The sequence below is a fragment of the Ammospiza caudacuta genome, chromosome 29, assembly GCF_027887145.1.
Source record: "Ammospiza caudacuta isolate bAmmCau1 chromosome 29, bAmmCau1.pri, whole genome shotgun sequence".
In the NCBI taxonomy this organism is placed as follows: domain Eukaryota; kingdom Metazoa; phylum Chordata; class Aves; order Passeriformes; family Passerellidae; genus Ammospiza; species Ammospiza caudacuta.
The window spans coordinates 876786-890987 of record NC_080621.1 but is presented as its reverse complement, the minus strand read 5'-3'; the positions used below and the strand labels follow the sequence as shown (position 1 = coordinate 890987).

Below are 14202 nucleotides of genomic sequence, written 5' to 3'. Positions count from 1 at the left end.
CCCGGTCCGGGCGGTTCCGGTGCCCGTTCCAGTCCCGGTCCCGGAGCCAGGTCGGGCCGGTTCCGGTCCCGGTGTCCGGTCCGGGCAGTGCCGGTGTCCGGTCAGAGGTGTTCAATGTCCGGTCCCGGAGCTCGGAGCCCGTTCCAGTCTCGGTCCCGGAGCTCTGTCCGGCCGGTTCTGGTGCCGGTGTCCGGTGCCGGTGTCCGGTCCGGTCGGTGCCGGTTCCGGTGTCCGTGTCCGGTCCCGGAGCTCGGAGTTCGTTCCAGTCCCGGTCCCGGTCCCGGAGCTCGGTCCGGGCGGTTCCGGTGCCGGTGCCCGGTGCCGGTGTCCGGTGCCGGTTCCGGTGTCCGTTCCCGGTCCGGTTCCGGTGTCCGGTGCCGGTTCCGGTGTCCGTGTCCGGTTCCGGTGTCCGTTCCCGGTCCGGTTCCGGTGTCCGGTGCCGGTTCCGGTGTCCGTGTCCAGTTCCGGTGTCCGTGTCCGTTCCCGGTGCCGGTGTCCGTGTCCGGTTCCGGTGTCCGTGTCCGTTCCCGGTTCCGGTGTCCGTTCCCGGTTCCGGTGTCCGTGTCCGGTTCCGGTGTCCGTGTCCGTTCCCGGTTCCGGTGTCCGTGTCCGGTTCCGGTGTCCGTGTCCGTTCCCGGTTCCGGTGTCCGGTGCCGGAGCTCGGGGCGTGGCGGATTTGGGGTTCCCCAGGTGAAGGGGGCGGGGCCACCGCACGCTTTGTCCCTCCCCCCCCCCCGCTTTGGGGACATCCCGGGCTGTCCCCACCCCGTGTCGCCCCCCCCCCACCCCAACCTTGGTGACATCCAGAGATGTCACCCCCCCCCCCCACCTTTGTCACCTCCCCCTTGGTGACATCCCGAGGTGTCCCCCCTTCCCCCCCCATTTGTGATGTCACCCCCGTTTCTCCCTCCCCCTTTGGGGACATCCCGAGATGTCACCCCCCCCCCCCCCCCCCCCCCCCCCGAGGTGTTCCCCCCGTGTCCCCCCCCCCCCTTGGTGACATCCAGGGCTGTCACCGCCCCTTTGTCCCCCCTTGCTCGGTGACGTCATGCCTTGGGGACCCTTGGGGACATTTGGGGTCCCCCCGTGTCCCCCCCTTTGTCCCCTCCCGGTGCCACCACTGATCCCCTTAGAAGGGAGGTGACACCACGGCCACCCCCCCGGTGACCCCGGGATGTCCCCCCCCCGTGTCCCCACCCCTTTCCTTGGTGACATCCTGAGATGTCCCCCCTTTGTGCCCCCCATTGTCGCGGTGCCACCCCCCCCCTTGGTGGCCCCTTTGTCCCTCCCGGTGACCCCTTGGTGTCCCCCCTTTGTGCCCCCCGTGTCGCGGTGCCACCCCTTTCCTTGGTGACATCCTGAGATGTCCCCCCTTGCTGTCCCCCCTTTGTCCCCCCCATTGTCGCGGTGCCACCATCTCCCTTGGTGACCCCTTTGTCCCCCCCGGTGACCCCTTGGTGTCCCCCCGGTGCCACCACGTGCCCGCTGATCCCCTTAGGGGGGGAGGTGACACCACGGCCACCCCCCCGGTGACCCCGGGATGTCCCCCCCGTGTCCCCTTCCCTTTGGTGACACCTTGGTGTCCCCCCGTTGTCCCCCCCCGTGTCGCGGTGCCACCCCGTCCCTTGGTGGCCCCTTGGTGTCCCCCCGGTGCCACCACGTGCCCGCTGATCCCTTTAGTGAGGGGGGGGAGGTGACACCAATGCCACCCCCCCGATGTCCCCCCGGTGCCACCACGTGCCCGCTGATCCCCTTAAGAGCCTTTGCCCGGCCCGGGGGGGGGAGGTGACACCAATGCCACCCCCCCCGGTGACCCCGGGATGTCACCGCCGATGTCGCGGTGCCACCACCGATCCCGTTAAGGGGGAGGTGACACCAGTGCCCCCCCCCGCGGTGACCCCGGGATGTCACCGCCGATGTCGCGGTGCCACCACCGATCCCGTTAAGGGGGAGGTGACACCAATGCCACCCCCCCCGGTGACCCCGGGATGTCACCGCCGATGTCGCGGTGCCACCACCGATCCCGTTCAGGGGGAGGTGACACCAATGCCACCCCCCCCGGTGACCCCGGGATGTCACCGCCGATGTCGCGGTGCCACCACCGATCCCGTTCAGGGGGAGGTGACACCAATGCCACCCCCCCGGTGACCCCGGGATGTCACCGCCGATGTCGCGGTGCCACCACCGATCCCGTTCAGGGGGAGGTGACACCAATGCCACCCCCCGCGGTGACCCCGGGATGTCACCGCCGATGTCGCGGTGCCACCACGTGCCCGCTGATCCCGTTAAGAGCCTTTGCCCGGCCCGGGGGGGGGGAGGTGACACCATGGCCACCCCCCCGTGTCGCACCGTCCTTGTCACCGGCTGCTCCTCGGGCATCGGCCTGGCCGTGGCCGTGCTGCTCGCCAGGGACCCCCAGAGGCGATACCTGGGTGAGGAGGGGTCCCCAAATTGTCCCCAAGTGTCCCCAAATTGTCCCCAGGGGTCCCCAAGGTGGGACGGGGGGGAGGGAGGGAAACACCGGCGGGGAGGGGGGGGGGGGGACAGCTCAGGATTGTCCCCAAAGGGATGGGGGACACCTCGGGAGGGTCCCCGAATGTCCCCAAGGGTCCCCAAAATGTCCCCAAGGGTCCCCAGGTGTCCCCAAGAGTCCCCAAGGTGGGAGAGGAGGAGGGGAAATACCGGGAGGGGCCTGGGGGGGACAGCCCGGGATTGTCCCCAGGGGGATGGGGGACACCTCGGGAGGGTCCCCAAGTGTCCCCAAGGGTCCCCAGGTGTCCCCAAGGGTCCCCAGGGGTCCCCAGGTGTCCCCAAATGTCCCCAGGGGTCCCCAAGGTGGGACGGGGGGGAGGGAGGGAAATACCGGCGGGGAGGGGACTGGGGGGGACAGCTCGGGATTGTCCCCAAAGGGATGGGGGACACCTCGGGAGGGTCCCCAAATGTCCCCAAGGGTCCCCAAGGGTCCCCCAATGTCCCCAGGTGTCCCCAAGGGTCCCCAGGTGTCCAGGTGTCCCCAAATGTCCCCAAGGTGGGAGAGGAGGAGGGGAAATACCGGGAGGGGCCTGGGGGGGACAGCCCGGGATTGTCCCCAGGGGGATGGGGGACACCTCGGGAGGGTCCCCAAATGTCCCCAAGGGTCCCCAAAATGTCCCCAAGGGTCCCCAAATGTCCCCAAGGGTCCCTAGGTGTCCCCAAGGGTCCCCAGGGGTCCCCAGGTGTCCCCAAATGTCCCCAAGGGTCCCCCAAGGGTCCCCAAATGTCCCCAAGGTGAGAGGGAAATAGCAGGAGGGGACAGCTCGGGATTGTCCCCAAGGTGGGAGGGAAAGGGGGGGACACCCCGGGAGGGTCCCCAAATGTCCCCAGGTGACCCCAAAATGGCCCCAAATGTCCCCAGGTGTCCCCAAGGGTCCCCAAGGTGGGACGGGGGGGGAGGGAGGGAAGGAGGGAAATACAGGCGGGGAGGGGCCTGGGGGGGACAGCCCGGGATTGTCCCCAGGGGGATGGGGGACACCTCGGGAGGGTCCCCGAATGTCCCCAAGGGTCCCCAAGGGTCCCCAAATGTCCCCAGGTGTCCCCAAAATGGCCCCAGGTGTCCCCAAATGTCCCCAAGGTGGGAGAGGAGGAGGGGAAATACCGGGAGGGGACTGGGGGGGACAGCCCGGGATTGTCCCCAGGGGGATGGGGGACACCTCGGGAGGGTCCCCAAATGTCCCCAAGGGTCCCCAGGTGTCCCCAAGGGTCCCCAAATGTCCCCAAGGGTCCCCAAATGTCCCCAAGGTGAGAGGGAAATAGCAGGAGGGGACAGCTCGGGATTGTCCCCAAGGTGGGAGGGAAAGGGGGGGGACACCCCGGGAGGGTCCCCAAATGTCCCCAGGTGGCCCCAAAATGGCCCCAAATGTCCCCAGGTGTCCCCAAATGTCCCCAAGGTGGGAGAGGAGGAGGGGAAATACCGGGAGGGGACTTGGGGGGACAGCCCGGGATTGTCCCCAGGGGGAATTTTGGGGTCCCTGCTGGGGTTTGGGGGGGTCTCCCTTGGGAGTTTTGGGGTTTTGGGTTTTTTTTGGGGTCTCCCTTGGGAGTTTTGGGGTTTTGGGGTTTTTTTTGGGGTCTCCCTTGGGAGTTTTGGGGTTTTGGGGTTTTTTGGGGGGGATTTTTGGGCTGTTTCTAACGGGATTTTTGGGGTTTTTCCAATGGGATTTTTGGGCTGTTTCTAACGGGATTTTTGGGATTTTTTTGGGGGGATTTTTGTGCTGTTTCTAGCAGGATTTTTGGGCTGTTTTTAACGGGATTTTTTTGGGATTTTTTGGGGATTTTTGGGGTGTTCCCAATGGGATTTTTGGGCTGTTTCTAACGGAATTTTTGGGATTTTTTGGGGGGATTTTTGGGCTGTTTCCAATGGGATTTTTGGGCTGTTTCTAATGGGATTTTGGTGATTTTTTGGGATTTTTTTTGGGATTTTTGTTCCAGTCCTGGCCACCATGCGGGACCTGTCCCGGGGCTGTTTCCAATGGGATTTTTGGGATTTTTTGGGGGGATTTTTGGGCTGTTTCCAACGGGATTTTTGGGATTTTTGGGCTGTTTCTAACGGGATTTTTGGGATTTTTTGGGGGGATTTTTGGGCTGTTTCTAACGGGATTTTTGGGATTTTTGGGGATTTTGTTCCAGTCCTGGCCACCATGCGGGACCTGTCCCGGGGCTGTTTCCAATGGGATTTTTGGGCTGTTTCTAACGGGATTTTGGGGATTTTTTGGGGGGATTTTTGGGCTGTTTCCAACGGAATTTTTGGGATTTTTGGGTTTTTTCCAATGGGATTTTTGGGCTGTTTCCAATGGGATTTTTGGGCTGTTTTCAACGGGATTTTTGGGATTTCTGGGGATTTTGTTCCAGTCCTGGCCACCATGCGGGACCTGTCCCGGGGCTGTTTCCAATGGGATTTTTGGGATTTTTTGGGGGGATTTTTGGGCTGTTTCCAACGGGATTTTTGGGATTTTTGGGCTGTTTCTAACGGGATTTTTGGGATTTTTTGGGGGGATTTTTGGGCTGTTTCTAACGGGATTTTTGGGATTTTTTGGGGGGATTTTTGGGCTGTTTCTAACAGGATTTTTGGGATTTTTGGGGATTTTGTTCCAGTCCTGGCCACCATGCGGGACCTGTCCCGGGGCTGTTTCCAATGGGATTTTTGGGCTGTTTCTAACGGGATTTTTGGGATTTTTTGGGGATTTTTTGGGCTGTTTCTAATGGGATTTTTGGGATTTTTTGGGGATTTTTTGGGCTGTTTCTAATGGGATTTTTGGGATTATTTTGGGATTTTGTTCCAGTCCTGGCCACCATGCGGGACCTGTCCCGGGGCTGTTTCCAATGGGATTTTTGGGCTGTTTTCAACGGGATTTTTGGGATTTTTGGGGATTTTGTTCCAGTCCTGGCCACCATGCGGGACCTGTCCCGGGGCTGTTTCCAATGGGATTTTTGGGATTTTTTGGGGGGATTTTTGGGCTGTTTCCAACGGGATTTTTGGGATTTTTGGGCTGTTTCTAACGGGATTTTTGGGATTTTTTGGGGGGATTTTTGGGCTGTTTCCAACGGGATTTTTGGGATTTTTGGGCTGTTTCTAACGGGATTTTTGGGATTTTTTGGGGGGATTTTTGGGCTGTTTCTAACAGGATTTTTGGGATTTTTTTGGGGATTTTTGTTCCAGTCCTGGCCACCATGCGGGACCTGTCCCGCCGGGGCGCGCTGGAGGCCGCGGCCGGGGCCACCCTCGGGGACACTTTGCGGATTCTGCGCCTCGACGTCACCAGCGACGCCTCCGTGGCCGAGTGCCTGCAGCAGGTGCCGGGGGGACGCGTGGACGTCGTGGGTGAGAAAAATCTGGGAATTTGGGGCATTTTGGGGGATTTTTCGGGATTTTTTGGGGCATTTTTTTGGGATTTTTTGGGGCATTTTTAAAGGATTTTTGTGAATTTTTTGGGATTTTTTTGGGGCATTTTTTAAAGGATTTTTGTGAATTTTTAGGGATTTTTTTGGGGTATTTTTAAGGATTTTTGTGAATTTTTAGGGTTTTTTTGGCGCATTTTTTGGGGATTTTTTGGGGATTTTTTGGGGCATTTTTAAAGGATTTTTGTGAATTTATAGGCATTTTTTGGGGCATTTTTAAGGAATTTTTGCAAAGTTTTAGGGTTTTTTTGGGATTTTTTGGGGATTTTTGTGAATTTTTAGGGATTTTTTTGAGGCATTTTTTAAGGATTTTTGTGAATTTTTAGGGTTTTTTTGGGGCATCTTTGGGGCATTTTTTTGGGATTTTTTGGGGCATTTTTTAGGAATTTTTGCGAATTTGTAGGGATTTTTTGGGGGCATTTTTTAAGGATTTTTGTGAATTTTTAGGCGTTTTTTGGGGCATCTTTGGGGCATTTTTTTTGGGATTTTTTGGGGCATTTTTTAGGAATTTTTGGGGGCATTTTTTAAGGATTTTTGTGAATTTTTAGGCGTTTTTTGGGGCATCTTTGGGGCATTTTTTTTGGGATTTTTTGGGGCATTTTTTAGGAATTTTTGGGCATTTTTTTGGGGATTTTTGGGGCATTTTTCAGGGATTTTTGCGAATTTTTAGGGGTTTTTTGGGGCATTTTTGGGGGTTTTTTTTGGGCATTGTTTCAATTTTTTGGGGCATTTTTTAGGAATTTTTGGGAATTTTGAGGGATTTTTTTGGGTATTTTGTGGGGATTTTTGCGAATTTTTAGGGATTTTTGGGGCATTTTTGGGGCACTTTTTTGGGGCATTTTTTGGGATTTTTTGGAGACTTTTGGGGATTTTTAGGGATTTTTTGGTGCATTTTTGGGGGATTTTTTTGCATTTGTGTATCTCGGAGCCCCAGGGCCCGATTTTGGGGGGGATTTCGGGATTTTTTGGGGTCCCCCTGACCCCTCCCGGCCCCTCCCCAGTGAACAACTCAGGGCTGTGGATTTTGGGGTTTTTTGGGACGGATTTAATGGGATTTTATGGGATTTTCTGTGATTTTATGGGATTTTTTTAGATTTGTGTATCTCGGAGCCCCCGGGGCCGATTTTGGGGGGAATTTCGGGATTTTTGGGGTCCCCCTGACCCCTCCCGACCCCTCCCCAGTGAACAACATGAGCTGATGGATTTGGGCATTTTTTGGGACGGATTTAATGGGATTTAATGGGATTTTTCTGGGATTTTTTTAGATTTGTGTATCTCAGAGCCCCCGGGGCCGATTTTGGGGGGATTTCGGGATTTTTCAGGGTTCCCCTGACCCCTCCCGACCCCTCCCCAGTGAACAACTCAGGGCTGTGGATTTAATGGGATTTAATGGGATTTAATAGGATTTTTCTGGGACTTCTTTGCATTTGTGTATCTCGGAGCCCCAGGGGCTGATTTTGGGGGGGATTTCGGGATTTTTTGGGGTTCCCCTGACCCCCCATTGAACAACTCAGGGCTGCTGATTTTGGGGTGGTTTTCTGCAGATTTTATGGGATTTTCTGGGATTTTTCTGGGATTTTTTTGCATTTGTGTATCTCGGAGCCCCAGGGGCCGATTTTGGGGGGGATTTCGGGATTTTTGGGGTCCCCCTGACCCCTCCCGCCCCCTCCCCAGTGAACAACGCGGGCGTGGGGCTGGTGGGGCCGCTGGAGAGCGCCTCGGGGCCGCAGGTGCAGCGCGTCTTCGACACCAACGTCTTCGGGGTGCTGCGCCTGGCCCAGGCCCTGCTCCCCCAGATGAAGCGGCGCCGCAGCGGCCACATCGTGGTGGTCAGCAGCGTCATGGGGCTGCAGGGTGAGACCCCCCAAAAAAAAACCCAAAAAAAACCCTCCGCGGGACCCCAAAATTCGGGTTCGGCACCCCAAAAATGCCCCGGGACCGCCCCAAAAAAAAAACTAAAAAAAAACCCTCCGCGGGACCCCAAAATTCGGGTTCGGCACCCCAAAAAACCCCCGGGACTGCCCCCCAAAAAAACCAAAAAAAAAACCCTCCAGGGGATTTCAAAATTCGGGTTCGGCACCCCAAAAAAATCCCCGGGACCGCTCCAAAAAAAAACGGGACCCGAAAAATTCTCTGGGACCCCAAAATTCGGCTTTGGGACCCCAAAATTCGGGTTCAACACCCCAAAAAACCCCCGGGACCCCAAAATTCGGGTTCGGTGCCCCAAAAAACCCCCGGGACCGCTCAAAAAAAAACGGGACCCCAAAAAACCCCGTGGGACCCCAAAATTCAGATTCGGGACCCCAAAACTCGGGTTTGGCACCCCAAAAAAACACCCCGGTACCCCAAATTTCGACTTTAGGACCCCAAAAACCCCCTGGGAACCCAAATTCCTCCTCGGCACCCCAAAATTCGGGTTCAGCACCCCAAAAAACCCCCGGGACCCCAAAATTCGGCTTTGGGACCCCAAAATTCGGGTTCGGCACCTCAAAAACCTCCGGGATCCCCCTCCCCCCCCAAAAAAGGGACCCCAAAAAACCCCCGGGACCCCAAAATTCGAGTTTGGCACCCCAAAAAGAGAGACCCCAACCCCCAAATTTTGGGGGGATGGAGACCCCAAACCCCAAATTTCGGGGAATTGAGGCCCCAACCCCCAAATTTTGGGGGAATTGAGACCCCAACCCCCAAATTTGGAGGAATCAAGGCCCCAACCCCCAAATTTTGGGGCAATTGAGACCCCAAACCCCAAAATTTGGAGGAATTGAGGCCCCAACCCCCAAATTTTGGAGGAAATTGAGACCCCAAACCCCAAAATTTGGGGGAATTGAGACCCCAACCCCCAAATTTTGGAGGAAATTGAGACCCCAAACCCCAAAATTTGGGAGGAATTGAGGCCCCAACCCCCAAATTTTGGAGGAATCAAGGCCCCAAACCCCAAATTTTGGGGGGATGGAGATCCCAGAGCCCTCCCAGACCCCCCAAAATTTTCGGGGTCCCGCAGGGGTCGTGTTCAACGACATCTACTCGGCCTCCAAGTTCGCCGTGGAGGGTTTGTGCGAGAGCCTGGCCGTGCAGCTGCTGCAGTTCAACGTCTTGTGAGTGCCAAAATCACCCCAAAAATATCCCAAAATCACCCCAAAATTATCCCAAAATCACCCTGGAAATCACCCCAAAATTATCCCAAAATCACCCCAAAATTATCCCAAAATCACCCTGGAAATCACCCCAAAATCATCCTGGAAATCACCCCAAAATCATCCAGAAATTGCCCCCAAAATTATCCCAAAATCACCCCAAAATCATCCAGAAATTGCCCCCAAAATTATCCTGGAAATTGCCCCAAAATCACCCCAAAATTATCCCAAAATCACCCTGGAAATCACCCCAAAATTATCCCAAAATCACCCCAAAATCATCCAGAAATTGCCCCCAAAATCACCCCAAAATCACCCCAAAATTATCCTGGAAATTGCCCCAAAATCACCCCAAAATTATCCCAAAATCACCCTGGAAATCACCCCAAAATTATCCCAAAATCACCCCAAAATCATCCTGGAAATTGCTCCAAAATCACCCCAAAATTATCCCAAAATTGCCCCAAAATCATCCTCAAATTATCCCAAAAAAACCCCAAAAATCCCCGTCCAAAAAAGACCCCCAAAATCCCCAGAAATACCCAAAAAATCCCCATAAACCCCCCCCAAAAATCCCCTAAAAATCTCTATAAAAACCCCACCCAAACCCTTCAAAACCCCGCAAAAACCCGCCAGAAAAATCCCCAAAATCCCCCCAAAAATCCATCAAAAAATCCTAAAAAAGTCAGTAAAAAATCCTAAAAAAAATTCCTAAAATATCCCCAAAAAATAAATTTTACAAAAATCCACAAAAAAAGGTAAAAAAATCCCCAAATTCCTCCCTGTGCTCACCTACGCCCCCTGCTGGCTGCTGAAGGAAATGCCCCCAAAATGCCTCAAAAATCGGCATAAAAACACCCAAAAACCCCCAAAAAATCCCAAAAAACCCCAAAAAATCCCCAAAAAATCCCCCAAAACCCCCAAAAATCTCAAAAAACCCCAAATTTTCCCCAAATCCTGACCTGTGCCACCTCCCTGGGGCTCTGGCCGAAGGTGTCGAACGCAGATAATGCCCCAAAACTGCCCCAAAAATCACCATAAAACCCCAAAAAATCCCCCAAAAAAATCCACAAAAAATCCTAAAAAGCCCAAAAAAAAAAAAATTGGAAAAAAAATCCACAAAAAATCCTAAAAAAATCCCAAAATTCCTCCCAGTGCTCACCTCCACCCCTGCTGGCTGCTGAAGGAAATGCCCCAAAAGTTCCCCAAAAATCACCATGAAAACACCCAAAAAACCCCAAAAAATCCCAAAAATACCCCCAAAAAATCCCAAAAAATTCCAAAAAATCAAAAAAAACCCCAAAAAAGTCCCAAAAAACCCCCCAAAATCCCAAATTTTCCCCAAATCCTGACCTGTGCCACCTCCTGGGGGCTCTGGCCGAAGGTGTCGAATGCAAATAATGCCCCAAAACTGCCCCAAAAATCACCATAAAACCCCCAAAATCCACCAAAAAATCCTAAAAAAAATCCTAAAAAAACCCCAAAAAATCCCAAAATTCCTCCACATGCTCACCTCCACCCCTGCTGGCTGCTGAAGGAAATGCCCCAAAAGTTCCCCAAAAATCACCATGAAAACACCCAAAAAACCCCAAAAAATCCCAAAAATACCCCCAAAAAATCCCAAAAAATTCCAAAAAATCAAAAAAAAAAAACCCAAAAAAACCCCAAATCCCCAAATCCCCAAAATCCCCAGCGTGTCCCTGGTGGAGCCGGGCCCGGTGAACACGGAGTTCGAGCGCAAGGTTCTGCAGGAGGTGGAAAAATCCGAATTTCCCGGCACGGACGCCGAGACCCTGCGCTACTTCCGCGAGGTTTATCTGCCCGCCAGCCGCGACGTCTTCGACACCTTCGGCCAGAGCCCCCAGGAGGTGGCGCAGGTGAGAATTCGGGGTTTTTTGGGGGTTTTTTGGGATTTTTTGGGGGTTTTTTTGGTATTTTTTGGGGTTTCTTCGGGGTTTTTTTGGGGTTTTTATGGCGATTTTTGGGGCATTTCCCGCCAGGTGTTCGACACCTTTGCCGCCAGCAGGGAGTGGAGGTGAGCACAGGGAGGAATTTTGGGGTTTTTTTTAGGATTTTGTGTGGATTTTTTTTTTAATTTATTTTTTGGGGTTTTTTAGGATTTTTTTAGGGTTTTTTTGGTGGATTTTTTGGGGTTTTATGGTGATTTTTGGGGCATTATCTGCCCGCCAGCCGCGACGTCTTCGACACCTTCGGCCAGAGCCCCCAGGAGGTGGCACAGGTGAGAATTCGGGGTTTTTTGGGGGTTTTTTGGGATTTTTTTGGGGATTTTGGGGTTTTTTTGGGGATTTTTGGGGTTTTTTGGGGGTTTTTTTGGTATTTTTTGGGGTTTCTTCGGGGTTTTTTTGGGGTTTTTATGGCGATTTTTGGGGCATTTCCCGCCAGGTGTTCGACACCTTTGCCGCCAGCAGGGAGTGGAGGTGAGCACAGGGAGGAATTTTGGGGTTTTTTTTAGGATTTTATGTGGATTTTTTTTTTTAATTTATTTTTTGGGGTTTTTTAGGATTTTTTTAGGGTTTTTTTGGTGGATTTTTTGGGGTTTTATGGTGATTTTTGGGGCATTATCTGCCCGCCAGCCGCGACGTCTTCGACACCTTCGGCCAGAGCCCCCAGGAGGTGGCACAGGTGAGAATTCGGGGTTTTTTGGGGTTTTTTTGGGATTTTTTGGGGGATTTTTGGGGTTTTTTTGGGGATTTTTGGGGTTTTTTGGGGGTTTTTTTGGTATTTTTTGGGTTTTCTTGGGGGTTTTTTTGGGGTTTTTATGGCGATTTTTGGGGCATTTCCCGCCAGGTGTTCGACACCTTTGCTGCCAGCAGGGAGTGGAGGTGAGCACAGGGAGGAATTTTGGGGTTTTTTTTAGGATTTTGTGTGGATTTTTTGTCAATTTATTTTTTGGGGTTTTTTAGGATTTTTTTAGGGTTTTTTTGGTGGATTTTTTGGGGTTTTATGGTGATTTTTGGGGCATTATCTGCCCGCCAGCCGCGACGTCTTCGACACCTTCGACCAGAGCCCCCAGGAGGTGGCACAGGTGAGAATTCGGGGTTTTTTGGGGGTTTTTTGGGATTTTTTGGGGGATTTTGGGGTTTTTTTGGGGATTTTTGGGGTTTTTTGGGGTTTTTTTTGGTATTTTTTGGGGTTTCTTCGGGGTTTTTTTGGGGTTTTTATGGCGATTTTTGGGGCATTTCCCGCCAGGTGTTCGACACCTTTGCCACCAGCAGGGAGTGGAGGTGAGCGCGGGGAGGAATTTGGGGATTTTTTTGGGGATTTTTGTGGATTTTTTAGGATTTTTTTGGTGAGAATTTTTTAATTTTGATGTTTTGGGATTTTTTTTAGGATTTTTTGGTGGATTTTCAGGGGTTTTATGGTGATTTTGGGGAATTTTATGGGGATTTTTGGGGCATTTCCTGCCTGGTCCTGCCCGGTGTTTGACACCTTCGGCCAGAGCCCCCAGGAGGTGGCACAGGTGAGAATTTGGGTTTTTTTGGGGTTGTTTGGGATTTTTTTGGGGATTTTTGGTTTTTTTGGGATTTTGGGGGTTTTTTTTGGGATTTTTTGGGATTTTTTTGGGGCTTTTTTGGGGTTTTTATGGCGATTTTTGGGGCATTTCCCGCCAGGTGTTCTACACCTTCCCCGCCAGCAGGGGAGCACGGGGAGGAATTCTGGGAATTTTGTGGATTTTTTAGGATTTTTTTGGTGAGAATTTTTTGATTTTTATGTTTTGGGATTTTTTAGGATTTTTTTAGGATTTTTTTGGCAGATTTTCAGGGGTTTTATGGTGATTTTGGGGAATTTTATGGGGATTTTTGGGGCATTTCCTGCCCTGTCCTGCCTGGTGTTCGACACCTTCGGCCAGAGCCCCCAGGAGGTGGCGCAGGTGAGAATTTGGGGTCTTTTGGGTTTTTTTAGGATTTTTTTGCGATTTTTTGGTGATTTTTTTTGCGATTTTTGGCAAATTTTTTTGCTATTTTTTGGCAATTTTTTTGCGATTTTTTTGGCGATTTTTTTGCGATTATTTTCCTATTTTCCCGCTCTTTTATGGTGTTTTTTTTTGGCGATTTTTTCTCAAAATTTTTGGCTGATCTTTTTGCAATTTTTTCACGATTTTTCCTTGCTCTTTTTGCCGCTATTTTTGCGACTCTTCCGCTCATAATTTTTTCATGCTTTTGAAACTTTTTCGCTCTTTTTATCTTATGCGATTTTTCCGCTGATTTTTTTCGCGCTGATTTTTCTGCCATTTTTAAATTTTTTTTTTTTCCCCCTTTTTTTTTTTTTTTTTTGACGATTTTCCCGGCCACTTTCCTCCCTTATTTTTTTCCCCTATTTTTTTTTTTTTTTTTTTTTGCGATTTTCCAGCGATTTTTTTTTTTTTTTTTGGCGACTTTCTGGGTGATTTTTTCACGACGTCCTCGGCCATTTTTCCGCCGTTTTTCCGCCGTTTCGGGGCCGTTTTTCCGCCGTTTCTCCGCCGTTTCTCCGCCGTTTCGGGGCCGTTTCGGGGCCGTTTTTCCGCCGTTTCTCCGCCATTTCGGGGCCGTTTTTCCGCCGTTTCTCCGCCGTTTTGGGGCCGTTTTTCCGCCGTTTCTCCGCCGTTTTGGGGCCGTTTTTCCGCCATTTCTCCGCCGTTTCGGGGCCGTTTTTCCGCCGTTTCTCCGCCGTTTTGGGGCTGATTTTCCGCCGTTTCTCCGCCGTTTTTTTGCCGTTTCGGGGCTGTTTTTCTGCCGTTTCTTCGCCGTTTCGGGGCCGATTTTCACCATTTTTTTTTCCCCGTTCTCCTCTCGCCCTCCCCTCTCTCCAGGCCATCGTGTCGGTGATCGGCGCCCCCCGGCCCCCGTTCCGGACCCCCACCAACCCCCTGTACTCCCCCCTGCTCGCCCTGCGCTTCGCCGACCCCAGCGGGGACCTGGGCGTCAGAACCTTCCAGCGCCTCCTCTTCGACCTGGGCCCGCTCTTCCACCTGAGCCTGGCGCTGCTGCGCTGCCTCACCTGCCGCTGCTGCCGCCGCCGCGTCGCCCCCGTCTGAGGCGCCCCCGAAACGGGGCCTGGCCGCGGAATCCGGGGGCTTTGGGGCGAAATTCGGGCGAAATTCGGGCGAAATTCGGGTGAAATCGGGGAGGTT

The 14202-nt window shown here is 52.9% G+C and overlaps 1 protein-coding gene across 1 annotated transcript; it reads left to right on the top strand.

The window, feature by feature from the left end:
- Window positions 1-1853: 1853 nt before the first annotated feature.
- Window positions 1854-14106, top strand: RDH8 (retinol dehydrogenase 8). The gene is made up of 6 exons (XM_058821455.1): window positions 1854-2432; window positions 5696-5857; window positions 7609-7788; window positions 8936-9029; window positions 10762-10945; window positions 13882-14106. Exons 1-6 carry the CDS (start codon window positions 2156-2158, stop codon window positions 14104-14106), a joined length of 1122 nt encoding a protein of 373 aa, XP_058677438.1. The 5' UTR covers window positions 1854-2155.
- The last annotated feature ends 96 nt before the right edge of the window (window positions 14107-14202 follow it).

What these genes read in the sequence shown, in the direction of transcription:
- RDH8 (XM_058821455.1), top strand. Translation starts at nt 2,156, where the DNA reads ATGTCACCGCCGATGTCGCGGTGCCACCACCGATCCCGTTCAGGGGGA. An exon ending in GGGACGCGTGGACGTCGTGG is followed by an intron (nt 5,858 to 7,608) that starts GTGAGAAAAATC and finishes CCCCCTCCCCAG; the next exon opens with TGAACAACGCGGGCGTGGGG. An exon ending in GCCCCCAGGAGGTGGCGCAG is followed by an intron (nt 10,946 to 13,881) that starts GTGAGAATTCGG and finishes CCCTCTCTCCAG; the next exon opens with GCCATCGTGTCGGTGATCGG.